A 26,579-nucleotide genomic window follows, 5' to 3' on the forward strand; every position below is an offset into this window, starting at 1 on the left:
CCGCATCCCGAATCGTGGCAGGGCGCGCTTTGTCACATCACGCGTGACATCGTTCTCTCTTCAGTGCGTTGACCATCATGAGTGTACGTCAATGTTCTCTCGCGCTGTGTTCTTTATTCTGATCCCAACGACAGACGTTCACCACGGAGCCACCCTTAGACGATGACATCCTGAGTGATGTTGTTCCCAGCAATATTGTTTCTCGCCAGGTACAGCAGAAAATAGCATGTTTCGTACATTTTTTAATACCGGCAACAGGCTAGTCATGGACTAAGCGGAGAGAGCGAGTTTGAGGAAGATGAGCTGGCCAGTGAACCGGATCCCGTTGAAGTATGTGACACGCAGTGGTGACGCGATGCCTGTAATTGATGTTGTTATTCGAAGGAGCCGGTGCCCAAACGCAGAGGCCGTTCCGCCCTCGATAGAGAAGAAAGAAAGCAACGGAGACTAGACGCCGAGGATAAATTACAGGCCCAGCGCCAGGAAATGGACAAAGCCAAGGTGTGTATGGTTGGCAGCCATCCAATAATTGCGTAATTGAGTCACTTTGTCTAGCAAGCCGATTCGATAAAACGGTACTCCTACCTTCTGGGTCAAACAGATCTATTCAAGCACTTTGTGGATATCAAGGTAGGTGGCTTCTCTCTTGCTCAGAAGCATTACTCATAATTATTTTCAGAAAGCTCGCGATCCGGAGTATGCTGCTATGTTAGATTCAGAGCCGAAACCGAAAGGACGTGGACGAAAGAAAGCAGCGTACGCCTCCTACTGTGGCAAACCCACTTATTCTCACATACCCTGGTTTCTAGTAACAACAACACGCGACACCGTCGGTCGGAGAAAGAAGAAGATGAGGAGTTGCTGAAAGATGGAGAAGCCGCTGTTGACGGGAATGATCAACCTTTTGTTTTCGAGGAATCTCCAAGCTGTATGTTCCTCTTCTGGATTTCAGAAGGATGCTAACCCCTCTACAGTCATAACGGGTACCATGCGCGCCTACCAGCTCCAAGGTCTTAATTGGATGGTCTCGTTGCACCATAATGGTCTCAATGGAATTCTTGCGGACGAAATGGTACGTTCTACTTCCGAACTCGCCGTTATCTCTAACGTTCTGTTCCAGGGCCTCGGCAAAACCCTCCAGACCATTTCTTTCCTCTCATACCTCAAACATTACTGTGGCATCACTGGACCCCATCTCATCGTCGTACCAAAGTCTACGCTACAGAATTGGCGTCGTGAATTTGAAAAGTGGTCACCCGACTTCAATGTTGCTGTTCTGACTGGTTCAAAGGAAGAACGCGCGGACATCATCGCCGAGCGTCTAATACCTCAGGATTTCGAGGTCTGCATAACCTCGTATGAGATTTGTCTCATCGAGAAATCTGCTTTCAAGAAATTCTCGTTCGAGTATATTGTTATCGACGAGGCTCACAGGATCAAAAATGTGGACTCCATTTTGTCGCAGATTGTGCGCTCTTTCATGTCTCGCGGACGACTCTTAATAACAGGGACGCCATTACAAAACAATCTGAAAGAGTTGTTTGCATTGCTAAACTTCATTTGCCCGGAAATCTTTGTCGACTATGCCGACTTGGATAGTTTCCTGCACAAAGATGCTACTGGGGCAGACGAAGAAGCGGAAAAAAGCAAAAAGGTGGTGGAGGCGCTCCATAAGATTTTACGGCCGTTCTTACTAAGGCGGGTGAAAGCTGATGTAGAAAAAAGTCTCCTTCCGAGTGCGTTCCAAATTAATTTTTATCTTCCGAAAATCCTGATTTTCTTACAGAGAAAGAAATCAATATCTACGTCGGTCTTACGGATATGCAGAGAAAATGGTATAGGTCTGTACTAGAGAAAGACATAGATGCTGTCAATGGTAATAGTATCGATTCACTGTGCACGTATTGTATGCTAAGCTTCCTCCTAGGTTTGACTGGTAAGAAGGAGGGGAAAACTCGGCTCATGAATATGGTGATGCAGGTAGGCATCCGTCTTTGCTCATCTCGCTTTAGCTTTCTCATCTATTTCTTTTTTTAAGCTGCGTAAAGTAACATGCCATCCATACCTATTTGACGGCGCTGTAAGTCTCATGTACAGCCTTGGGATACAGCTGATCAGACTTCACAGGAACCTGGACCGCCTTACACGACTGATGAGCACTTGATCGATAATTGTGGCAAGATGATCATTCTGGACAAGCTTCTCAAGTCAATGAAAGCTCAAGGCTCGCGGGTACTGATTTTCACTCAAATGAGTCGTATCCTCGACATCCTGGAAGATTACTGCCACTTCCGACAATATAGTTCGTACTTCTTAGACCCTGTGGACAATGATACTTACTGTCATTTTCAGATTACTGTCGGATTGATGGAGGGACTGCTCATGAAGATCGTATCGCTGCTATCGATGAATACAACAAACCAGACAGTGACAAGTTTCTCTTTTTGCTCACGACTCGTGCTGGGGGCCTTGGTATCAATCTGACGACGGCAGATATTGTCGTTCTGTACGACAGTGACTGGTATGATTTCAATGATTTCCTCACTTTTCATGCTTCTCAAAACGCCCTTAGGAATCCTCAGGCAGATCTGCAAGCTATGGATCGTGCTCATCGGATTGGTCAAACAAAACAGGTGTATGTTTTCCGTTTAATTACCGAAGGCAGCGTAGAAGAACGAATGCTGGAACGCGCAGCACAAAAACTGCGTTTGGACCAGCTTGTCATCCAGCAAGGTCGAACACAGCAAACAAAATGTTTGTTTTCCAGCTCAGGTTTCCATCCTCACCTAACAAATATTTCTCAGCTGCTAATAAGGATGAGTTGTTGGAAATGATCACTCACGGTGCTGACAAGATCATCAATTCAACGTCAACGCCGGATGAGTAAGCCTCATATGTTTTATGACTCGGCGTTTATTCAGCTTCAATTCATCATCAGGGTGCTGATAAATGAAGACATCGATGCCATTATACAGCGCGGAGAAGAGAGGACCGTTGAGCTGAACAGCAGATACGAAGGCCTTAATTTCGAAGATCTGAGCAACTTCAAGTCAGAAGCGTCTGTCCAGCAATGGGAGGGTGAAGACTTCAGAAGCGGAGTGAGTATTTCAAAGTGGTGCTGGCCCGGACCGAATTAACCAGCTACAATGACAGCGGAAAAACCTGGGCATGAGTCTTCTGTCACTGTCGAAACGAGAACGCAAGTCCAACTACTCCGTGGACAATTACTTCAAGGACACGTTACGCGCTGGACCCTCTAAACCAGAAAAAGCTGCCAAGATTCCTCGTGCACCCAAGCAGATTGCAATGTTTGTGTCCGGTCTTTCTTTTTCGAAGTCCTGTTGACCTTTCAATTCAGCCAAGACTTTCAGTTCTTCCCTCCCCAACTAGCTGCGCTGCAAGACCGTGAACTTGCTGTGCACAAGGTTCGTACATTATGGTTCTGGTGAATTCTCATTGATACCGGCGAATGAACAGAGGATTAATGGTATATCCGCCACCCTGCGTGAGGCTGGCCCCGATGATACCCCAGAAAAATTAGAGGAAGAGAGGTTTGCGGCCCAACAGCTGATAGAGACGGGTACGTCGTCTATTATACAAGAAAATCAGGCTCTGACGAAGCATGCTGTAGCTGAACCTCTCACTGAAGCTGAGATAGCTTTGAAGGACTCATACATAGACCAAGGTTTCCCTGACTGGAGTCGACGCGATTTCCAGCAGTTCGTGAAGGGTTTGGAGACCTATGGATGGTAACTATTTCACTCGTTGTTTTCAGCAGCACCTAATACAACGGACCCATCAGGGATGCAGATTGGGAAGAATACGCATCTGATATACAAGACAAGACGGCTGCGGAAGTAAAGAAGTACTTCCAGGTTTTCCAGAAAAAGTGGAAAACACTGGCAGGTAATCATCGAAATACGTCAATGCTTCCTTCAGGCTGACCTTTACACAGAGTACCCGAGAATTCAAGCGCGCATCGTAGAAGGCGAAGCCAAGCGAAACAAACGCGACATGCATACTTATCTACTCCAGCACAAGATACAATCGGTGAAATATCCTATGCATGAGCTGGATCTCAACTACCCGACGACCAAAGGAAAAGTCTATACCGAGGAAGAAGATCGATACCTATTACTTCGGTTACATCACTACGGCTTACAGACAGACGACGTGTATGATAAGATCAAGAGGGATATCATGGAGAGTCCCCTCTTCCGCTTTGATTGGTTCTTCAAAAGTCGGTCACCTCAAGAGCTGCAGAGGAGATGCAACACACTGTTGGGCATGATAGAGAAGGAAGCTGAGACGACGATGCCTCATTTGGTCACGTCGTCGAAGGGCAAGGTTCGTGTCCTTCTCGTATTTCTGTTAAGGTTTCTGAAGTGTCGTCTCCAGAAGCGTACTAATGAGGAGGTGTCTGTGACTAAGTCTAAGAAGTCGGCATCAGCCAAGGTTAAGGTGGAGGAGAGGCCTGCGAAGAAAAAGAAGACGTAGACCGTCGACGGCTAGATACCTTTGTATCCATTAGTGTTGTAATTTATGTTTTAGATAGAGATTATTGGATTTCTTAAGTGAAATGCGCAAAACTGATGTAGATCATAAGAGCTGTAACGGGTACGTGCCCCTGTCATCACTGACAATGATCAAAGTTAACGTTCATCTTGTACTCTAGCTATCATGTCCTACCAACAAAATGGAGCTCAGTACCAGGGCGTACCCCAAGATGTTGTTTCTGGCGAGCAATACCGATACGCATTGACCAATTTTGTACGGAAATCCACTTTTGCCAAAATATAGCCGTCTCACCGGAACCCAGCGAATTGCCCACGAAAAAGTAGAACAACAACGGGCTCAACTAGAAGAGCAGGAGAGACAAGTAGCTCAGCTTCGTGCTAGGATAGCATTGCTTGAAGGAGGATCCAATACCGATCGGGCTGGAAAGGGAGGAAATTCTGTCGATGACTTCTCTATCAAAGTACGCCCGACCCTGTCTGTGGACCTTTTTACCAACCCGGCAGTAGAATGCAGCCTCGCAATTGGACAAACTCATCAATCGATGGGCATCGGAGATCGTACGAAGTCCACCAGCCTCATTCGAGGTTATATGCAACGCTGTTCTCAGTGATGTACCGAACGGTCCTGATGTCGCTGCTCAGATAAGGGGGACATCCATGCAGGTGCAGTATCTGCTGCGCCATGCAATGTCGGAGACGATATCTGAAGGCATCATTAATTGTCTGATGGTGACCAACTCGACCGACGCCAATATACAGCTAGCGCGGATTCATGAACATCTATTTGCTCGTATGGCTTTGATTAATTTCAAGACTACTGCTATTGATGATTTACAGGTGATCCCACCGTTGCCTGTGTCTGGCGACGACAGACATTTTCTGCAGCCGTTGAATCATGTACTCCCGACATGTCTCTCAGTATTCTGGAAGAGCAGGTCCCGAAGCTCGTGAAGGTCTTGGGGGGTGTCGTGCCCGCCGCGGGAGGTATCTCTATTCTTGAATCCGCATACGACTTTTCTCGGATGTTGCATGGATCCAACACAACGTCGGGCGACGCGTTTTATCGGGCCTTTGTTCCAGAACTTGGCAGCACGCTCTATCCACGGCAGATAGAGCTCGTGAAACGATGTCTAAAAAGTGAAAGAGGAGACATAGACAGAGTTGGTGCGACAATATTTCCGGGCTTGGTGAAGGTCACAAGGGCTCCAGCATTACCTGATGGGCCTTCGACAGAAACTTTACAGGTTAGAATAGTATCAGTCGAAACACCCGATGTAACTAACTCTCTGTATATAGACCGTCGTAAGGCGAGCACAAGTCATCTGCGAATGCGCCATGAACGGCACAGCTGCATCATAACTGTTTCAGCCAGTTCACCCCACTTAAAGAATGCCAAACGCTTCGTGTTTCGCTGCTTTTACCCATTTCTAGTGTGTTGTTATTACACAAGTAACAACGATGCTAACGTAGCCTGAGTTTGTACCACCTGTAATTATCTGGTTCAGCAGATTCACTCCAAACAAAAGAAGCTATACATACCTCCAACACTTGTTGTACCTCCAGGCGTCTCCGCGCAGCTTCTAACCAATCAGACAACAGAACCTGGGCAGTTCCCTTGAGCTGGTTCAACTCTCGTGTAGCACTATCGAGGTCCTTTTCGTTCAAATAGTACTCCGCCCGCGCCAAAACACTCAAGACGTCATCACCGGAAACCAAGCCATGCCTCTTGAACCGGAAGCTCGACAGAAGGTGGCTGGCAAGATGCGAAAGCAATCCAGCATCTTGGTCGGGCACCAATGCAACATTAGACACCTTGGGAGCAACAGATGTCGTGAACCACGACGCAAGGTCAGCAAATGGCTCAACACCAACGTCAGGGACTTCGGTTGACTCGAGAGCGTCAAGGGCAGCAGAGGTAACTGGATCTTCACGGGCAGTAGCAACATGCCGGAGGATCCGGAGCTCCTCACGGAATGGTTTTCGTACAGGAGATGAGAGTGCAGAAGATGTCAGTGTGCGCACTGCGGTCCAAAGAGCGTGTATCCGGATGTTCTCGTCTAAATAAACCGAATTATCCAGAGCAATACGTTCCAAACGCTTGAGTTGCGTGGAGAGTTCGTCGAGTTTGGCAAGGCGTCCGCCACGTTCTTGTTCTACTCGAACCTTGATTTCGCGAATCCACCGACGTTGGAGCTCAATTCCTTGCGCAATGACTTCTTCCTTGAGTCTATCGAAAACAGGTTAGCTTCTGTTCTCAAGGTCAAGACAAGGTTTTCACACCTCTCATTGATAATTTCGAGATGCGTCTTGAGCTCATTATCCAATTTCGCCCGGTAGGCGCGTGTCAGTTCAACCTGGTGCTGGTCGAATGCCTTCCTGAACTCATCCTCTTGACTATCAAGCTTATCCTGAGCTTCCATCTCCAGTTCAATCATTTTGATAGTATATTCCCTGGTCTGTTCGTCCATCTTTGCCTGCAGTCCAGCCCGTTCTTCGTCCTTCACAGTCTCAATCTTGTCAACGAGAGAAGACAAGTCGCCCTTGGCAGCTTCTAGTACGGGGGTAATCTGGGAAGCGGCATTAGGGTTGGATTTGAGGTACGAAGCCAGGTCATCGATGGTGCCAGCCAGGTGCTTGATGATTGGGTCGGATACATCAGCAATTGATGGCGCGATGAGGGGAAGTGCAGCGGGAGGTTCGGGAGGAGGTGCCTCTTTTTTGGGAGGTGGTGCGGGACGTTGGAAGCCAGGAGGTGGTTCGAATCCAACAGGTAACGGTTCCGTGTACACATTATCAGCTACTTTCTCAGGAGCTGGGATCACTGGCGGGCTTTCTGGAGGGGTTTCAAGGGCTTTCGGTGTATCGGCAGGGGCAGGGGCAGGAGCAGCAGGGACAGCAGGAGGTGGTATCTTGCCTGCCAACGCGTCTTCAGCCTGGTGAACGAGCTCAAGGAGTTCGTCGGCAATCTGTTGCTCTCGATGCTTCTCTAAGACGTCCTGCTTTCCCGTGATCTTGTCCTCTACTTTCCGTACATCCGTTTTAATGTTCGAGGCAACCGCCTTGGCCCGCTCCTTCGACGATTCGTAAGTCTTGACAGCTGCGTCTCGCGCTTCACCGGCCTTCTGCTCGGCCATATGCTTCGCGTTTTCAATGGCGCTAGGTGCACCATTAATTGAGTTAGTGACGAAACGCTGAACAGAAATGACGGCGTCCTTGGTATATTCTATTGCCGTTGCGACTGTGAGGGTGTCCCAATGATGCGTTTCAGCATATTCAAGCATGGATTGACCAAGAGGGACATGGTCGTTGAAGAAATTATAATAGGTCTGGTTGTTGAACGAGACGAAGGTGCTGCCGACGTAAAAGGTGCCGGTAAGCGTTGCCGTGGTCCAGAAAATCCGCCTGAAAATCCGAGGTTTCTTTTTTGGTGTTACTGTCGACGCTTCAGAGGCCTCCGTCGCAAGACGCTAATAGCCACACAAGTCAGCATGGCCGCCTTGGAGCATTGGAACGTAGCATATGGGTCGTTCGACACGTAAAAAGTGCTCTCCAACTCTGTTCTACCATCCTTGTTGTCCAAGTGACACTCAACGGAGCCAATACCACAGCACTCGTTCGTCCGACACCAAGAACGAGGAAGACTTACCCTCCTGGACACCCGCACAGCTCCCCGACCAGCGGTCGACGACATGGACCTAGAGGCAAGTCCAACACGATGCATGCCGTGCACAAGCAACCTCCAGCCCTGGAGTACTTGATGTAGAGTATAGTAGACGGAGAATATGTAACGTTGGCGTTCAGGACCGTGAACGGAAACTTTCCGATTTGGTCCGGAAGCATTCTGCTCATGTAAGCCGTGTCGGTGGCGGACACCCCATTCTTGAATCTACTAGTTCAGCATACAAGCCTACATATTGACTTTTTCATCGACGTTTCCGTTGTCTACGGTATCTGAAGCAACATCCGACTCAAATGCTCTGTGTTTCGCCTCGGCTTGAACAAACTCTGCACATTCAACGCGACTTTTCTCAACGTCCACCAGCCAAAGAAAAACTGTGCTGAAAACACCTCTGAACCAATTTATAAAGAAGTGACCTTGGTAGAAGAGAGGATATCCACTCACAGTGCAAACAAAAAAGCAAAAGGCATGTTGTCGTTGTTATTCGAAGCCATTATGATGGCAGATGACACAAGAGGACCAATGAATGCAGAGGTTTTGCCTACCTGTTGAAGATATATGATCAGTAATTGACAGCGTTGACGGTGTTGAAGCAAACGGCACTTACGACGGAAAACAAAGCAAAGAACAGAAACCTGCAGTTACATGAGCCAAATTACACGTTTGTTGAAAGTGGACGAAGACCCTACATCTGAGGAAGCGGTGAAACTTCGCTAACCATGGTTTGGCTGTATGCGTACCAAGGACACACTAAGAGACCATAGAAAGCTTGATACAACCTTTATGAACTCGTTACAAGGGTGATTATAGCGATAGAGAGCGAATGCAGCGAACCATATTTCCCAAACGTGTTTGAATCCAAATTTGTCCGTATGAACGCCAATAAGGCCCCAAATCGTTAGAACCTAACAAGTTCGTGAGGAGAAACCTCAAGCAGAGATGCACTGTAACCGACGATAATCCAAAACACATTGAATAATAGCATCTGATCAATAGTTCGTCAATGGCCTCAACATAAAGAAGATAAGAGCTACTAACAGCCTTCGTGCTAATACTATAACGCTTTTGCACCAGCCAGAAAAGACTGAACAAACTAAGTTGAGTTCGACTCCGGTTGTTAGAATATTGACATACTAGATGCCCATGCCCTGCGCCACAATACCAACGATGAGGAGCAAAGTCAGCTGAAGAGTTGAGTAAGCCACTACGCTTTATACCCTGTGTGTCAGGAGATCCACATTAGAAAGAGTCACGGACAAACCTATTCTGTAGAGTACCAATGACAGTGCTATGTATTGAGGTCAAATATTTATTTAAGCCGAGGATCAAGAGTAAGGGACCACTAACACAGTGGTGTTTAGAACGTCCCCCCTGCATAACAAGTGGTCAATCAACGACACCGATTAGGGAAGGGAGCGGCGTACATGAGGAAATAAAAGATAAGGTATAAGAAGGTCTGCTTGAGCCGCATACATTCCCTAAACGCGACGTAGGCTTGCTTGAAACCAACTATCATAAGACTAGTTCCGGGAGGAAGCTGCAGACCAGGACGCCTCTTTTCCAGAACAAACCAAGGCAAGGCGCAAAGTACTGTTGGTCAGGCTGACAGCCCACTGACAGAGAAATACGACATACACCAAACCCCTCCTGAAAACGCAATCAAGACACTGAATGCCTTTGTGTTGTTCTCTGTGCTTTCGTCTGATCGCAACCCTTTGAGGATCCCCACCATGACCGCAAGTATTATAATTTCGCCAGCCGAGCATACAGCAAATGAGATATTGGATATCCGATTTTTTGCCAGCGAGGCCAAAACTTCATGATCTTGTTGACTATGGCGGTGTCAGGACAAGAATGCGAGACATTAATCGATATGACCTTTTATGACCGTTGTTTAATTCACTCAACGAGCTTTTGACATCAGGAAGGTCCTGAGCGAGCCCAGGAAAGGCAGCCGTCCAAAATGTCAGCGCACACTTGAGGTAGGAATCCTGAGTAAAGAAAAAACCATAATCTGTGGTATCCATGCCCACCTGATAAGTTATCACTTTAGATACGTTAGACATAGAGCGTGTGGACTAAGAGATGGACGAAGACGTACATCCCAGGATATACAAGACTATACCGGCGCGCCATTTGGATGGGTCGTCTACCCCCAACCATGCAAAAGACACGCCTACGGCAAAGAGGGTAAAGAATATCGTGATGTTGGGTCTAGGGAGATAGGCGGGTTCAACATCAAATGGAATTTGACTTGCAAGAAATTTGACGAGACCTCCAGCGACCATAGTCTGCCCATGCGCCAATGAACAAAAGAAGGGCGGCTTGAAGAGCAAAGCTGATGCCATTCGTCAATAAGACAATGGAATGTACTGGAACACACGATCAGCGTACACCCAGAGTCTGATGAAGGAGTGGGCTCACTGTCACGAACTTGACCAAGATATGGCAAAACGCAGCTGTTCGAGCACGGCGTCACGAATGGTGGGTCCTTGGGGTCATAGCCTGCTAGAGAAAGAAGATTCTGGAACTGCGAAGGGCCAAAATTGAATCCCGACAACCCGTTGTTGCCCACATAATAGAGATAATACGACCATAGTTCTCTCCGCGTCGTCGTGTACTCTTCTACCTCAGCCGTCTCTACCTCATTCGACGTCTTTTCAACGGCTTGGTCGCTGGACATGATAACCAGAGCAAAAAATTGAAATCCAAGGAGTTCGCTGAAAAAAAGTACTCCCGGTGCATCATATTTGATGGGAAAGAATGGCGAATGCACGACGATCGCACGTTGTCCTTCTCCGTTTAGCACGTCACTCCTCATTGTGCAGGGACTTCCAGCGTCCCGTCTTCACGCTCGTCATTCGTGCTAGATCCTCTCCTAGAATGACTTTTCAAGGTCACGGATACGATTATTACGCCCACGTCGATCCAAACGACCTCGACTACTCTTCTCGTCAATGGAATGACGATTCACGATACTACGATTCTTCATACGGACAGAATGACGGACAGTCATGGCCGCAGGCTTGGAATCCTTACGGGTACTATAATAACCAGTGGCAAGCCCAGCCATACGACGATTATCATACGTCGGATCCCCTTGAGAGAAGACCGACATACTACGAAGCGCGACGATGGTCTCCACGGCGCCGAGATCCATCACCTTCACCCCCGCCAATACCTACCGAGCCTTCTGCTGAATACCTCGAACTCTCGCAGCAGTCTTCTATGCCTATAGACGACCCTTCTTCCTCACGAAAGCTTCTCATTTTAGACTTAAATGGCACTTTGCTATATAGAGAAGGGAGACCCCAAGGTCCACGCAGATACCGGCGTGACAGAGCCAACGGCTCTTCAGAACCTCAGCCCCGGGTCGTACATCCCCGTCCTTACATGGGATCATTCAGGCAGTACCTATTTCATCCCAAGACGCTAGAATGGTTGGACACCATGGTTTGGAGTTCAGCGCAACCATTCAATGTTAACCATATGGTGGATCAGTGCTTCAAGGAGGAGAAGGATAAGTTGGTTGCTGTGTGGGCTCGAGATACGCTTGGATTGACAAGTTTACAATATCGTATGTTTTTTATTTCTTGTTCCATCGACTTCGCTGAACGTATTTGCAGACCAGAAAACGCAGACAACCAAGGACCTCGCCAAGCCATGGGCTGCGCTTTCGCTGTTGCCAGACGAAAATGAACAAGCTTCTGCACTATCAAGCAGCGAAGATGGACCGTCTCATTCAACCGACTGGCCAGCGCCTATAACTGAACCATCCCCTTCCGCACACGCACACTCCGCCCTCACTACCCTCCTTCTCGACGATTCTCCGCTTAAAGCTCAACTTCAACCGTGGAACCATTTCTGTGTACCCGAGTACACCGCCCAAATCCGAGGCCGAGACCTCTCTACCCGGCAGCACGAAAGAGACAAGCCCCCTTCTGACATTCAGGATGCTGGAGCTGTCGTTTCTCAGAAAAAGCGGAAAAAGTCAAAGAAGGCCCTCGGCTATGATCAGATCTTGTTGGCTGTTATCGGCGTGCTCGATACAATAAAGGGGGAGAGTAATGTTTCTGGATGGATGCGACAAACTGGCCTATGGAGTGGTGTGCGTGAGGAGGAGGAAGAGAAGCCAATGTTAACGCGGGAGGAAACAGCCGATGAAGAGGTCGAAAAATCAGGGACAAGAAAACGTAGGCGGATTAGTGACAACGTCGAGCTCGATGGCGAAAAATCTCGTTCTTTTGACTCTGGCACGCCTGACTACTCCTCACCCACCGTTGAAGCGACATCAATATCTCCCGAGGACTCTTCAGTAGCAAATGCTCATAATAATACTTCTCCCTCTTCATCGCTTCTACGAGCGCAATCCCCAGTGCGTGATTTGGTTGTAGAAACAAACCAACCTTCCAGTTTGTCACAACTTACTCCGGAAGATGGTTCTCCCACAACACCGAAAAGGAAGGAATCGAGTTCATCACAACCCCCATCGTCTCCTCCGCTTGTGCCCTCGTCTCAAACTACAGAGCATGACTTGTCATGTTCTTCACCTGGGCTTGAACCAGTTGTGCTCCCAGATCTGGACGGTCACTCGGAAGATAATTCTATTTTTGTGTCGCCACAACCGCCAGACAATCAGCACGTTGATCCTTCATCCCCTTCTCCCCTAGCCGTGAAAGATAAATTGTGGTTCGAAAACGAAGCTTTAGTCTCTCACTGGGCTAAGCTTGGTCTAGAAGCGTTGGCAGCTCTCGGTATACCTGCTGAAGCCGGTATATGATCACGGCTTACAGTTCATGTGTAGTCACTTCGCTTATCGTTATTTAATAGGGAGTACACTACGGTATGTAATTCTACTTGGTACAAGAAGCCTTTGTCTAGTAACTGTACACGTACTTGCATGCTTTCGATTGTTGAATACTGTGTCGTAAATCGTAATAGCGCCACCTATACGCTTTGTTATGATTGCTTTTGCTTTTGCTTCTCTTCATCTTCCTGGTAATTCTCTACCTTCATGTCATTGAGACCTAGCTCCTCGTTTTGCTCCCATGTCCGGTCATACAACTCAACAGTCATGTTGGGATCCGGGTCGGGGGCATACAAGTTCTGCACATATGAGTTGGCCAAAGGGTCGTCGAGAATGAGCGTGAACGGTCGTTCAACGTTCTTCACCTAAAAAAAAATGAGGTCGGAAGTGTAGTAACGTGTTTTGATCTACGTACCTCTTTCAGGCCCTTGAGGAATTCTTCGAATGTCTTCCTTTCGCCAATAGTCGAAGAGTCTCCAAGTCTGAGGACCTTTTCCGATAGCTCCTCGTATACCTGGTCGAGGATCCCTTCGAGGGTGGTGAAACGACCTCCAAGGGTGCCGTGTTGTAACACGAGATCGATTTCTGGAATCTCCATGCCACTAGTTTCACTCTGGGGAATACATCAGTCTTCAATATCATCGAAGAAAGAAGGCCGTACTTTAAGAATATCCCTGCTCAAGTCTTCACGGTCCTCGACCTTGAGTGTTATCCGTTTGCCCTTTTCTGATATAGCAGAGCCAGACTTGACTTCGTTGTCCCTGTATCCACAACGATCACAGTTAATGGACATGATGATAACGTCCTAGGATATCGTCAGATAGATGAATATGAAACAGAGCGGTACCACACCTTGAAGTAAGGTATGTTGACTTTCTTCATCATGGTATCAATAGGATGACCACAGCTTGAACATGGCCCATGGAAGACGAAGATCTCTTCGTCGGTTCCAGCTTCGCCACCGCCCAACTCTTCATCACCCTCTTTGACAGTCTGGAGAGCTCCCTCATTTTCCTCAGACGGTGCGACCAGTCCCAGCGCTATATTCTGCTTCAATGTCCGGGGATATGTTCTCATATTCCACTTGGGGTCTGCCATGTTGTCTACGAACTCAATGAATGAGTTTCCTGAGGGATCGTCCAACTTGAGCGTGAAAGATGGCATAGAGATATGGTCTTTTTCCGCTGCCTTTCTAACCTGTACCTCTTCGTCTTCATCTTCCTCATCGCCAAGGATCTCCTTTAATTTGTCGATTAGAGCTTGGATTTTCGTGTAACTGTCTTCATCCTGGATGCGCCGCAGCGGTTGGTCCATGCTCAGATCAGCTACAACATCACGGATCAGGCCTTCCACCGTCGTGAGTTGACCGCGAGCGGACGGCGGGAGTGTGAGTTCGTATTCCGGGATCACGATCTCGCAACTTGCGGAGCGAACAATTTGTCTATTAAGGTCGGATCGGGAGAGTATACGCGCGGTGTAGATGGTCCCTTCAGCTACGTTTCATCAGAGAGTATTCACGATGAGACCGGGTATGAACGCACGACGTATGGTGCCTGCAGACTGTATTTCATTATTCGTCGCCCCGCAATGCTCACATCGGAATGACATAACGATGACTTCGCGGAAAAATGGAATTGACGTGAGTAGCATCCTGGTAACACCCTACTAGGAGAACAGTCAGATATTTATGATCTCGGATAGAGTAAGATAAGGACCTGCTCGCCGCATTTCATGCAGAGTGACTCGATTTCTTGGGTAGGCCTATCTTCTGTATCGTCCGCGTTTGATTCGCCGATTTCTTGGTCTTTTTCGGGGAGCAAGTCGGCCTTATCTGCAGCGGATCCAATACTTGGAAAGAGTTCATTGGCCTTGGTCATGGCTGTGGAGGAAAGAGAAGGCCGGTGAGCACGTAGTCAGAATCAGAAGAGGAAGGTGATCGAAAATGATCTAAAATTTTCAAGTCGAACTCTCTCGAATTCTGGTTCGATCGATATCTCTGTCCATGATTATGCATGTTCATAGATAACGGTACTATCATCCTTGCAGCAAAACTAGATACACAACCACCTCTGCAATACGCGAATTGCCCGTCCGATGATATTTAAACGAGGCCTTCGCCATTTGTTAAGTATTCAATGTTTTAATGTGTAGGATGTCCCGTTGCCTTCGGTTGCAAGTAATAAATCACGCAGAGGTGATGGCTCCATCAGGTTCGCAGTGAACATAACCTGTGCTTGTGCTTCTTCAGAGCGTGAGCAACATTTATCTTTACGTTCATCCGCAAGACATTTACGAAAGGAAGCCCGGATTATTATACCCCAGCCTCGGGCGTCCAGGAGAGGGTGGCCTTGCGTCGACTATACGGTAAGGAATCTTCCCCATAAAAATTTCAAGCGTGAGAGATTGTAGTGGGGTGCCCTGAACGGAGTAAAGTGAACCGGTGCTGTAGTGGTGACGCAACAGCCCATCATGCATCAATAAACGGAGTTACTGTTATTACTGAATGGTACAAAAAATGATGGCCCTTTTAGAAGAACGGCGTTCAAGCTAGCTGGCAGGGTCCCGTTTGAGCGCCTATAAGGGCTAACATTCTCAGCATTCCGTGTATCGCTCAGTACCTCTCACTGACGTGCTGCCAGATTCAAGGACCAATCATCCGATTTTATAGAGAAAGAATCGCAGTGTCACTCCGGCACCCACGGTAGAGACAGTGGTAGAGAAGGTGAGCCATATGTATCCTGTTGCTAGTCCGATGTCGAGGTCATTGTTGTCAGCAATTTAGACGACAAATTCCCACGCATCGTGTACCTTTACCCCACATTGTTTCCGCTCATTCCTTTCCCTTTATCCATTGTCTCCTCATCTTTTTCTCTTTCTCTTTCATGGCACCCGTTCTTACCCATCCTGCCGGCGTGTCCTTCATTGACGACCAGGCAAGCAGACCCGTCAATGTCGACGCTGCCACTTATTATGGCGGCGGGGAGTCATTCACTCGTTCCCGGACGTACAGTCACGTAGGTTTCAGCATCATTGCCGTCCTCGAGGAAGTATTCACCTGGTTCCAGTCTCATATCCATGGCTACAAGCCTAAGCGAGCGCCGGCCTTTGAGGAGGACTGGCACTTGAGACCGCGTCGTATGTCTCATGACGAGAAAGCCGTCACCGCACCTAGGCGCTTCCTAATCGACGTCGAGGAGACCATTCGAGTTGTTCTGGAGCAGGAGGATACGGACGGAGATTTTCAGATAAGTGTCACCGACGCTGGTCCAAAGATGATGGCGTTGGGAACGGCGACGAGCAATGGTTTTAAGACATTTGATATTCGGGTGCGTCCTTGGTTACATTTTTTTGTGTTCCGCTCCTCAGTGTCTTCAAGGGCACATACATGCTGTCGAATCTGCTACAAGAGCTTGCTCTCGCACGCGACCACAACAGAAAGAGAATCGTTCTTGACGAAGCTAGGCTCACCGAGAATCCTGTTGACCGTCTGTCACGTATGATCAAGAACTCGTTCTGGCACTCCCTAACGCGGCGTATTGATGGTGACGGTCTTGAAATTATTACTGCTGATCCAAAGAACCGCACCAGTCGATCCAACCCTCGAATTTACGTTCCCTACGGCGAACCCGCCATGGCCGAATATTACCGCAAGGTCGCTAAAGAGAAGCCACATATGAATCTCGATGTACAGGTTCTCCCAGAGAAGCCTGACGATCCCGCTTTCGTCAAAAGCTTAAATTCTAAACCCGGCATCCTCGCCTTGGCAATGAACGAAGTGGATGATGGCAAGGGCGGAAAAACCTTGAAAGGTATTCCTTTCATCGTTCCTGGTGCACGGTTCAACGAGGTTCCTTCTGTCGTATGATGTATGAGCTTTGCCACTTACCCTTTCTGCAGCTCTACAACTGGGACTCGTACTTCATATCTCTGGGACTCCTCGTCGATGGCCAGGTGACAATGGCGAAGGGCATGGTTGACCATTTCATCTTTGAAATCCGGCATTACAACAAGATCCTAAACGGCAGCCGAAGCTACTACCTTTGCCGTACACAGCCACCATTCCTTACCGACATGGCTCTTCAGATCTACAACCAGCTCGACCAATCTGACGTTGATGGCAACAGAGCTTGGCTGAAACGCGCTATTCAAGCAGCCATCAAGGAGTATCACACTGTGTGGGTTGCGGAGCCCCGCATGGATCCTAAAACTGGACTGTCGCGCTACCGCCCAGATGGCCTCGGTATACCTCCCGAGACAGAAGCGTCTCATTTCACTCACATCCTCGAGCCCTATGCTGAGAAGCATGGCCTTTCTATCCTGGAGTTCAGCGAAAAATACAACGACGGAACGTTGAAGGAGCCTCAGTTAGACGAGTACTTTTTGCATGATCGTGCTGTTCGCGAATCTGGACACGACACTACGTATAGGTTTGAAAAACGATGTGCGAATCTTGCGACTATCGACCTGCAGGCGTTGCTGTACAAGTACGAGGTTGACATCGGAACTGCAATTCGAGAGGTGTTTGATGACGAGCTTGAGTTGGAGGAGGATTTCCCCTTGTCGCCATTCCCTCCTTCGGTGGAAGCGTATGCAAATCCAAGAAGGGAAAGTTCGCGCAGGAGGGCTCAGCAGAGCGATGAGTGGTTCAAGAGGGCGGCGTTCCGGAAGGAGATGATTGACAAGTACCTCTGGAACGAAACGAAGAGTCTTTACTTCGATTACGATACGGTTAAAGAGAAGCAGATATTGTATGAGAGTGTGACAGCGTTTTGGTCCCTTTGGGCTGGCTGTGCCAGTGAAGAGCAGTGTCGGAAGCTCGTGTACGTTGTCTTCTCGTTGTTCTCGTGGGAACGGAAAGACTTACTATTCGCTGTATCTTCTAGATCCCATTCGTTGAAGAAGTTCGAGGTCCTGGGTGGTGTCGTGTCAGGAACCGAAGAGTCACGCGGGAAGATTTCTTTAGACCGGCCTAACCGACAATGGGATTATCCGTATGTTGCCCTGTGTCTCATATTATTGTCTTGCCGATCTGATGCATGTTTCCCGTGATGTAGTTATGCATGGTATGAATTCCATCTTCTCTCGAGTACGCGTTTCTCACACCAACTCACAGGCCTCCTCACCAAATCGTGCTTTGGGTGGGGCTAGAACGATATGGATACCTCGAGGAAGCGCAACGGCTAGCCTACCGTTTCCTCTATATGTATGTTACTTTGATTCCAGGTCGACTTGAACTCATGATCTGCCAGGATGACCACTGCCTTCGTTGATTTCAATGGAGTTGTTCCCGAGAAGGTCCGTTGGTTCCCTTCTAATTATGAACTGTTATTAACCTTCCGACAAAACAGTTTGATGCGGTCAAGCTATCACACCTAGTAGATGCGGAGTATGGCAATCAGGGCATTGACTTCAAGATGGTGCCACGTGAAGGTTTCGGTTGGATGAACTGTATGTCGCTTTCATTGAACAAGGCATTTTGTTAATGTCGAGTTTCGCAATTAGCTGCCTATCAAGTTGGCTTGTCGTTCTTGACGACACACATGCGTAGGGCTGTCGCTGCGTGCACCAGTCCTGAGGTCTTCTTCGGCGCATCCCCCGGAATCGATTCTGTCATCGCAAACAGAAACGTGCCTATGACTGATCCTCTCGGTCTGGCCATGGATGCCCTTGATATCGATATCGGGTCGCAGTAAAGCTTAGATTAATTTAATTCTGTCACGGTCGCACTTGTTTCATCGGACGGTTTTTTTCAGCTTTTATCCTTGCGGACGGCTGGTTGGGAGGATTCATAACTAATTTGAGGCATTTTATTCTGTCAGCGTGGTACACTGTAGACCATATAGTAGCCATCCAATCAGTTTGACCTTGTACATATAACAATATTAATCGTCGTCGTCGTGCTTTCTTCCATGATATGGATTGCTCTCAATTTTGCTAGTGGTATTAATGTTATTCTATAACATCAACTGTCTCACCGTACTAGGATCTGTTCTCCTGAGCACTGTCATTGCCTTTTTACCGCATCATTGTTTATTTGTGTAGCTCAAGCGTTGACATCTCCCACCCTAGGGTCGATTTAGTATAGATGCAGCAACATTCTTACCGAATCATCAGGATGGAAGTTCGACTTCTCCTTCATAAGTGTAGTGTTTAAAATTACATGTTCCGAAAGTGTTACAATCCGCCAGTGTCTATCAGCGCTTGCGCCTGAGCAGAACGCGCCTTGATCGTGCATTTGAAAGGCACAGGAAAGCTACAGGAAATTCAGAAATGAAGTGTCGAACATCAGCGGCGGACAACCTACCTCAGAAAGCCATTTGTATAAGTATCACTAGGTTCAATAATATGGCCTTCAGAATCTACGGCCTTGGAAAACGACAAGGTCGCGGCCATAGACGCAATGGCGATCCACGCTGTGTTCAATGCGAGATAACGACCCGGACAGATACTGAGAAGTAGATATCAATAAAGGGCTTGATTGTATGGATCTGTCAAACGCACCGTCTCCCAAAACCAAAGGCGGCTGTGGGTTCCGGTTGAGGTTCTCTCCCATCGCTGGACATGAATCGTTCGGGATCGAAGACTAGTGGGTTGGGATAGTCTTTTTCGTCGTGTAGTATGGCCCTGGTACATCAATATATATGAGGGTCGGACATTACACCCCGCTATCGAAGACTGATACTCACCAAACGTTACCGACAACGGTCGTGCCTACAAGGGGAGTGAGCAAAAACCGACAAAGTAAACGCAATCAAACCATACCCGCAGGAATGTAATATCCTCTGTAGATATCCTCTTGCCTACTGCGATGGTCAATACCTGAATCGAGACCTATGAGCTGAGGTAACATTGGTGGTCTGAAAATGCAGACCCATTGGCACGACAGGATTCCATCTCAGTGCTTCCATCAGTACAGCGTCAATATAAGGAAGCTGTGGACGGTCATCGAAATTCGGCAGGCGATTGGGACCGACAACAGCGTCGAGCTCGGCCTGAGCTTTAGCTTGTACCTCGGGGTAGAGAACGAAAGCGAGTATCACAGAAACAATGGTTGACACCGTCTTTATAGCGTATGAGAGTAACAAGACGGACTGAAAACGATGAAAACGTACAGTATCGGCGCCCGCTAACCAAGACATGAGCATTGAGATCAGGTATTCAGCTGGAAATGCTAAAGACAACCTACCGGCAAAGGCTACCCCCGCTGTATCACGGATGACGTCAAGGTGTGCCGCACTCTCCGGCGCAGCTAACTGCTTCACCTTTCTTATATTTTCGGAGACTAACGAAGGCGAGGCGAGGCCTTTAGCCTTACAGGTGAGGTACATAGTCAATGGGACCGCCTTCGGTATTGTTCGGCAACTAAACGAGGACATACCAGTGATTGCAAAGCATATTCGTATGGCTCTTGCTTCATGTCTTGGACTTCTTTGTTCCAGTTGCGCGCAAGGTTGATGAAGTTTGCACCAGGAAACCATCCTGTATGTGTATCAGTGGCTCTCACCATGAGTCTGACGGTTAAGTAAAAGCCAATTCACGCGGAAGATATTGCAAACTCGGGATGTAGTCGACGAGAAAATATCCCATATTCCCGGAGTGGCGAATACCTTCTAGAGCCCGGTCCACTAGGTCCACAAATCGATCACCGCTTGGATCAATATCGTATCCATAGACGGTTTTCATAATAACATAGCCAGCATGACTAGAAGGATACAGCAAGCCATGAATTTTTCAGAGCGTACTATCGGTATACGTACAACTTACTGGCGAACACGGCGAACGAACTCATCTGGAGATTTAAGCAGCTGTTGTAACAAGACCAACGTCGCTTTCATCTGCACAGGATAGTACGCTGGAACTGCACGAGGCTGAAAGTATTGATGAAACATTCGGCGACGTTTTCTATAGAGAGAAATTAGATAATATCAACAGAGATCATGGTTGTACCGACCTCCACTGGTCGGAGTATCTCATAAAACCCATGATAGTCCCCCATCCTGATAACTTGGCCATGGTGTAATCTGCATGATTGTTACTAGCTCTGTGTCAGTGTGATATGGACCAGCCATACCAGGTCTATCGGAATAATTCCCAGAACATTTTTCGAACAGGTCCGCCGCTGCTTGTGCAGAGTTAATTACAATGGTAGGATTTCCGGGAGTATCCAAATAAAAGACGTCGCCATAGGTGGCAGCCCATCGAGCGTAGGTGAGCCACGGGTACTCTGCGGGAACATCCCAAAGGTTCCCTATGAGTGGAAGCCCCTTAGGACCAGGAGGAAGACGTCGACGTTTAAGCGAGAGGCGGATAAGATGATGGAACCATAGCACCCCAAAGGCAAGAAACACTAGCAGGAGAGTTGCGGCCATTGCAAGAACTTGCCCCAGCTGATCTCTCTCATTCCTTAAAAAGGTGTACCTTTCCGTGAGTCAAGGACACGGAACCGGGTTTATCTCATGGCTGCTCCCATGTTTTCCAAAGATGTCTGGAGAAGAACAGATGACGGATAACCCTGAGACGAAACAAACGTGAACGTGTGCATATGGAGCATCAATTTGTGGACATTACCCTACAAAGAATCGGTGGCTCGTCGTCTCAGAGTAGGTCGTGGTAAAATGTACAATCCTGATTAGGACCAAGAAAGTGCAAGGAACGCAGCAAATTAATGAAAAACCGTTCGGAATGGTCTAGGAAACAATGAGATGCGGTTCTAGCATGATATGTGGAGTGTTGGACCATCATGATTGCACTGCCCGTGAGCACGATCGTGATGCCATTACTTCGTATTGGCCCGATAAAGTGAGATGCAAGTGGATTGCAAAGAATCAGCTGGACTCTAACACAATATCATTGGATGGCTGCGAACTAGAAGCATGAGCAAACATTCTGATTCCTTCCACCTAACCAGGATACGGACCTTATCCCGCAGTAACGGTAGCAAAGGTGACGTCAAGAGGCTTGGAATCGTTAGACTGAAGGGAGATCAATATAGCGCAACTCAGGGCTCTACTAATGGCCGTCCGACATAGAATTCATTAGGAAGGGCATATTGGTCGAGCAGAAATGCGAGAGCTTTGACTACAGCAAGGGTAGAGAACCATATCAGGAGAAGGATATCTGATGGTCGACGAGAACCGCAGTGCCGTACAAGATCCAATCAAAGTTGAATCGAACATGAGACCAGTAACACTTTGGTCACGTTCATAGCTGGCGCCAACGGAATGTATTTGGACGGATAACGTTTTACCCTTTCCGAGTACATTGACTGCCTTTCGAGGAGGTATGAAAAATATTGCCACCGAGACCATGATATCCGTGTTGGAAACTATTCTATGTCTTGACAATGTTCCATCCACGAGCAAGGCAAAAAACTCCCAGACCCGTCATAGATGACTCTCGGGACCTCAACTGCTTTTCCATAGCTACCCGGCAAATCGACGAGAAGTGCTTCATGTAAAAGCCATACAGTTGTATCCTTCTCTTGGCCTCCACCAGTTGCACGAGCGAGTTGGAGTCGGAGTCGTATCTGGCAGTCGTGGTCTGGGAACAGGTCATCTGCATGACGTCATTCAAAAATTTGTGCACGATTAGGTTGAGTTAGATAGTTTAACTAGAACCCTCACGGAGATATGGTGCCTACCGCAGTGTATCGTTTATAGAATTACAGGTTTTCGGCCCAGGAAAGGTCGGACTTCTTAAAGAGTGAGAAGAAGAGAGGAGAAACCAACTGTGATAACCGATCACAATGGTTTCTCTCCTGATAGCGTTTCTTGTATGTGTCTTGTTGGTGTATCTTTTGTCTCGCCTCTCACTTAAACACGCACGTCTCCCTCTCCCTCCCGGCCCCAAGGGACTCCCGTTCATAGGGAACCTTTGGGATGTGCCCGCAGAGTACCCATGGCTCACCTACGCTCGATGGGCTGCCACCTACGGCGACATCTTCTATTTGGATACTCCCGGAAATCTGACCGTCGTGATCAACTCCGCAGAAGTGGCTGCGGATCTGTTCGAAAAACGCTCTGGGATTTATTCTGACAGACCAGGTATAGTGGGACGATATTATAACCACGTCTCAGAGCTGATGACGTCATGCAGATTTCACCATGATCAATTTAGTGGGGTGGGGGTTCAACGTAACTTCGGCCTCCTGACTGGTGGAGGTTTACGATTCGCGATGTTCTCTGTTGATACTGCCTGATTCCTCTTCATAGAAAACATCGCCGAATGTTTCATCAATACTTTCAGTCTCGTGCAGTTCCAGCATATTACCCTGTGCAGATGAAAGCGACGTTGGTCTTATTACAACAGCTGCTTAAATCTCCAGATGAGTTTGTTCGCCATGGTCGCCAGTAAGCTGTACATATACTGACGGTACACTCTGACAATCTCACGGCCCGCTGTATTCTCCCAGTCATGCTGGTTCAGTGATCATGAAAACCGTGTACGGATACGATGTCGATCCAAATGGCGATCGGTTTGTGGTTTTAGTGGATCGGGCTATGGAAAGTCTTCGCATTATTGGGAATGTGGGAACGTTTCTCGTTGACTACATTCCGAGCATGAAATATCTTCCTCGTGAGCCAACTTTTTCTTAGCTGTCAGTATCGTACTGAAATTTTATGAAGGGTGGTTTCCTGGCGCAAATTTCATGAATCTTGCAGACGCCTGGAGGAAAGATGTCGAAGAGATGGTAAACGGACCGTTTGCATACGCTTCAGAATCAATGGTACGCTCTCGTTTACTTATTTATGTTGTTGGTCGCGCTGATTCTGTGTTCCCTTCTCAAGGCTAATGGCATTGTCACGTCTTCATTCGTCTCTGAGAATCTGACCAAGATGAAAGAGACCAGTATGTCGGAGAAAGCGACACGACTTGAAATCGTCCGGAATGCAGCGGGGGTAGCCTTCGCCGGTAGGTTGCATCTATGTGTTTCTTGCAGAATGTTTATTTTATGTCTTGGTTAGCGGGCGCTGACACTGTATGTTTTCATCTGTATGCCTCACTTCACGTCTCTTATATTGTTATGAAGACCGTATCGGTCATCCTTTCCACTATGCTTGCATTTCTTCTTTACCCCGAAGTTCAAGCCAAGGCTCAAGCCGAACTGGACGCTGTGGTCGGTCCCACCCGTCTGCCAAACTTTGACGACCGTCCGCAGCTGCCTTATATTGACGCTATTCTGTTTGAAGCACTCAGATGGAATCCTACTGTACCAATGGGTATGTGTCTATACTAGGTCCATGTATATCCCTACAGTTCATTTAGGTGTTGCTCATCGTAGCTTGAATGCAGATATTTACAAAGGATATTACATTCCTGCAGGTATGTCTCAGACGCGTTCTTCCTGTCCGTTCCTATTTATTCCCCCCCCCCCCCCGGTAGGCGCAACCGTCGTTGGTAACACTTGGTGAGTAATAAGCATCAATATATTACTATCTCATCTTCAGATTAACGCTCCATGTAGGGCTATACTTCACGATGAAAAGTTTTATCCCAATCCTCTTGTCTTCGACCCCGACAGGTTCATACCCGAAGAGGGGAAAGAACCCCAACCTGAACCTATAGCCGTGTTTGGTTTTGGAAGACGGTGCGTATGATATGCTTCCATTCAGCTTCGGCGCCGATATTTCCTCAGCATATGTCCCGGCCGTTATCTTGCATTGAATTCTGCATGGATTGTCATCGCGTCTATGGCATCGACGCTATCGTTTACCAAGGCTATTGATTCTGAAGGTCGGGTTATCGAACCTAGTGATACCTTTACGGACGGTTTTCTCAGGCAAGTCCTTTCACATAAGGTACGCTAAGAATCATTCTAACTTCATGCATAGCTTTCCCATACCTTTCAAATGTACTATAAAGGTGCGCTCAGCTGCAGCGCAAGCGTTGATAGATTCGAAAGAATTGTAGCAATTTTGGAATGACTTCGATTTTTGAAGTTCTGTGGTGGTTGTCATCATCCTCTTAGACCGCCGTAAACTTGCTCGAGAAACCACGATCTAAACAACCTTAAGATTCATCAGGCCAATCAGGATGGGAGAAACTAGCATGAACGGATGTTTTCACATGACACGCTCAGTACGTTGATAACACGAATAGGCCTTTCTCATGATAAGTCTGACCCACATAATAATAACTGAGTACACCCTGGGTGTAGTATACGATGGACTGACACGCCAGAATCGCATCCTATCGATCAGCAGTGTTTGCTATCTCATTTGCCCAAGGCCACATTTATTACCGGCATCGCAGCTCCGAGTCTATTCCTAATCAGATGTCGACGTTTATCATCTCTCGCTCTAAGGCGATATTATAGAGGGGTCACTGGTTCTTTGTAGCGCCACGAACTGATGCTCCATATCATTTATTACACCCGTTCACATCGATTTATCCGTCATCTGCTCTTCTCCAGACGTATTTTTGGAAACACGGGAAGCAGCAAGATAAACCTGATTCTATGTCCCTGGTTCATGGAAAGGTGTGCCTTTTTAAGAAATGGGAAGCGAGGATCAGTTTCTGTAAATCCTCGCAATGATCTCGACTCTCCTGATAGCACTTCTTGTATTCGGTGTTTTACTGTTACATCGCCTTACCCGCCTCTCACTTAACCGACGACGTCTCCCTCCTGGGCCTAAGGGACTTCCACTCATAGGAAATCTCTGGGATGTGCCCGTCGAATATCCATGGCTTACTTACACTCAATGGGCTTCTACCTACGGCGACGTCTTTTATCTGGATACTCCCGGAAATCCGACCGTTGTAATTAACTCTGCCCAGGCAGCGGCAGATCTGTTCGAAAAGCGCTCAGCCTTCAGGGAATTACTCCAATAAACCAGGCCCGGATCAGCAAACTCGTACAAGTCTGGTAGGGATGAGACCATAGCTACCATCACCCACCAGAGAACCAGACACCGTTATAGGCGTATAACGTACCTGGCTACCCCCATACCGCGGTTATATTGTTATGTCAGCCACCATACCTGCATTCTCGCAATCCCCCATTAGCCACCATACCTAGTCCATACCCATTCTACTAGCACACGTTCATATTATATAACCACTTTTGCACGTCGGGAAAAAACTGTATTTCAACTTTCAAGCACTACAGCGACATCATCAATACAGAAACCGAATGTGTACTAACATCTTCCTTCAAGGGTAGCATCTGATAAGGAAAGAACGTCAGTACCGATAAGATACAACGAAGGAACGAGAAGAACCTAAGGAGACTTGCTAATATTGTCGTCGCAGTCATCCATTCTGGCACTACCACTCGACTCTATGGCCCCTAGGAGCTTGGCCTTCGCATTGAAATGTTTTGCGCTGCCGAAAACGATCTCCCGCCATTTTTCGTCATCGTAATCGCAAAGATGCTTGCAGTACTTGTTGGCAGTGGTTCCCCAAGGATCGTCTTTGAAGCCGTTTGTGTTGTTTCTTGAGTTCGACTAGACACTGCTCTTGACGGAGTTAGTGAGTTGTGTTAGCCCGATAAAGTGATATGTAAGAGGATTGCAAAGAATCAGCTGGACTCGAACACTGTATCGTTGAATGGCCGCAAACTACTTGGAATCGTTAG

At 47.7% G+C, this 26,579-nt stretch overlaps 9 protein-coding genes across 9 annotated transcripts; 5 read left to right on the forward strand and 4 right to left on the reverse strand.

The window, feature by feature from the left end:
- Positions 1-56: 56 nt before the first annotated feature.
- EV420DRAFT_1495606 (SNF2 family N-terminal domain-containing protein) lies at positions 57-4,748 on the forward strand. Its single transcript, XM_060470854.1, has 25 exons — positions 57-83; positions 135-209; positions 259-330; positions 385-501; positions 556-630; positions 680-756; positions 810-928; positions 975-1,072; positions 1,121-1,736; positions 1,787-1,876; positions 1,928-1,980; positions 2,039-2,080; positions 2,128-2,302; positions 2,353-2,521; positions 2,573-2,754; positions 2,805-2,883; positions 2,939-3,098; positions 3,154-3,308; positions 3,359-3,425; positions 3,478-3,580; positions 3,632-3,749; positions 3,803-3,906; positions 3,956-4,347; positions 4,399-4,617; positions 4,676-4,748. The coding sequence occupies exons 1-24, from the start codon at positions 78-80 to the stop codon at positions 4,495-4,497; spliced, it is 3,243 nt and encodes a 1,080-aa protein (XP_060339405.1). The 5' UTR covers positions 57-77; the 3' UTR covers positions 4,498-4,617; positions 4,676-4,748.
- Positions 4,635-6,077, forward strand: EV420DRAFT_1495613 (uncharacterized protein). The gene is made up of 5 exons (XM_060470855.1): positions 4,635-4,770; positions 4,820-4,978; positions 5,025-5,307; positions 5,355-5,761; positions 5,814-6,077. Exons 1-5 carry the CDS (start codon positions 4,681-4,683, stop codon positions 5,874-5,876), a joined length of 1,002 nt encoding a protein of 333 aa, XP_060339406.1. The 5' UTR covers positions 4,635-4,680; the 3' UTR covers positions 5,877-6,077.
- EV420DRAFT_1258351 (mitochondrial inner membrane protein Mitofilin) lies at positions 5,959-8,238 on the reverse strand (the record flags this gene model as incomplete). The annotated part of the gene is made up of 4 exons (XM_060466885.1): positions 5,959-6,003; positions 6,057-6,744; positions 6,798-7,984; positions 8,164-8,238. 4 exons carry the CDS (start codon positions 8,236-8,238, stop codon positions 5,959-5,961), a joined length of 1,995 nt encoding a protein of 664 aa, XP_060339407.1.
- A 131-nt stretch (positions 8,239-8,369) lies between these two features.
- EV420DRAFT_1495637 (MFS general substrate transporter) lies at positions 8,370-10,975 on the reverse strand. The gene is made up of 17 exons (XM_060470856.1): positions 10,621-10,975; positions 10,472-10,568; positions 10,298-10,410; positions 10,230-10,243; positions 10,075-10,172; positions 9,832-10,028; positions 9,621-9,786; positions 9,544-9,567; positions 9,458-9,484; positions 9,331-9,405; positions 9,235-9,280; positions 9,152-9,181; positions 9,031-9,101; positions 8,886-8,975; positions 8,804-8,831; positions 8,641-8,741; positions 8,370-8,587 (listed from the first exon to the last, which is right to left on the reverse strand). Exons 1-17 carry the CDS (start codon positions 10,877-10,879, stop codon positions 8,425-8,427), a joined length of 1,599 nt encoding a protein of 532 aa, XP_060339408.1. The 5' UTR covers positions 10,880-10,975; the 3' UTR covers positions 8,370-8,424.
- A 449-nt stretch (positions 10,976-11,424) lies between these two features.
- EV420DRAFT_1616176 (uncharacterized protein) lies at positions 11,425-12,976 on the forward strand (the record flags this gene model as incomplete). Its single annotated transcript, XM_060475094.1, has 2 exons — positions 11,425-11,773; positions 11,823-12,976. The coding sequence occupies 2 exons, from the start codon at positions 11,425-11,427 to the stop codon at positions 12,974-12,976; spliced, it is 1,503 nt and encodes a 500-aa protein (XP_060339409.1).
- Positions 12,977-13,065: 89 nt separating this feature from the next.
- EV420DRAFT_51243 (zf-ZPR1-domain-containing protein) lies at positions 13,066-14,936 on the reverse strand. Its single transcript, XM_060482414.1, has 6 exons — positions 14,719-14,936; positions 14,545-14,665; positions 13,856-14,496; positions 13,665-13,808; positions 13,419-13,616; positions 13,066-13,368 (listed from the first exon to the last, which is right to left on the reverse strand). Exons 1-6 carry the CDS (start codon positions 14,878-14,880, stop codon positions 13,156-13,158), a joined length of 1,479 nt encoding a protein of 492 aa, XP_060339410.1. The 5' UTR covers positions 14,881-14,936; the 3' UTR covers positions 13,066-13,155.
- Positions 14,937-15,885: 949 nt separating this feature from the next.
- EV420DRAFT_1472811 (alpha,alpha-trehalase-neutral trehalase) lies at positions 15,886-18,696 on the forward strand (the record flags this gene model as incomplete). The annotated part of the gene is made up of 9 exons (XM_060469083.1): positions 15,886-16,329; positions 16,380-16,850; positions 16,901-17,823; positions 17,887-17,994; positions 18,058-18,066; positions 18,117-18,206; positions 18,253-18,298; positions 18,352-18,451; positions 18,506-18,696. 9 exons carry the CDS (start codon positions 15,886-15,888, stop codon positions 18,694-18,696), a joined length of 2,382 nt encoding a protein of 793 aa, XP_060339411.1.
- A 190-nt stretch (positions 18,697-18,886) lies between these two features.
- Positions 18,887-21,372, reverse strand: EV420DRAFT_1660555 (cytochrome P450; the record flags this gene model as incomplete). Its single annotated transcript, XM_060478910.1, has 13 exons — positions 18,887-19,256; positions 19,308-19,451; positions 19,505-19,627; positions 19,690-19,714; positions 19,766-19,822; positions 19,875-20,064; positions 20,116-20,129; positions 20,190-20,313; positions 20,382-20,482; positions 20,542-20,705; positions 20,768-20,905; positions 20,955-21,024; positions 21,075-21,372. The coding sequence occupies 13 exons, from the start codon at positions 21,370-21,372 to the stop codon at positions 19,178-19,180; spliced, it is 1,527 nt and encodes a 508-aa protein (XP_060339412.1). The 3' UTR covers positions 18,887-19,177.
- Positions 21,373-22,748: 1,376 nt separating this feature from the next.
- On the forward strand, positions 22,749-25,862 carry EV420DRAFT_1757345 (cytochrome P450; the record flags this gene model as incomplete). Its single annotated transcript, XM_060480510.1, has 14 exons — positions 22,749-23,046; positions 23,099-23,136; positions 23,249-23,352; positions 23,415-23,578; positions 23,629-23,729; positions 23,791-23,914; positions 23,968-23,981; positions 24,033-24,222; positions 24,269-24,325; positions 24,386-24,410; positions 24,468-24,590; positions 24,639-24,801; positions 24,835-24,865; positions 25,656-25,862. The coding sequence occupies 14 exons, from the start codon at positions 22,749-22,751 to the stop codon at positions 25,832-25,834; spliced, it is 1,611 nt and encodes a 536-aa protein (XP_060339413.1). The 3' UTR covers positions 25,835-25,862.
- Between the last annotated feature and the right edge of the window lie 717 nt (positions 25,863-26,579).

Source organism: Desarmillaria tabescens (genome assembly GCF_030435595.1).
Source record: "Desarmillaria tabescens strain CCBAS 213 chromosome Unknown EV420scaffold_1, whole genome shotgun sequence".
NCBI classification, from domain to species: domain Eukaryota; kingdom Fungi; phylum Basidiomycota; class Agaricomycetes; order Agaricales; family Physalacriaceae; genus Desarmillaria; species Desarmillaria tabescens.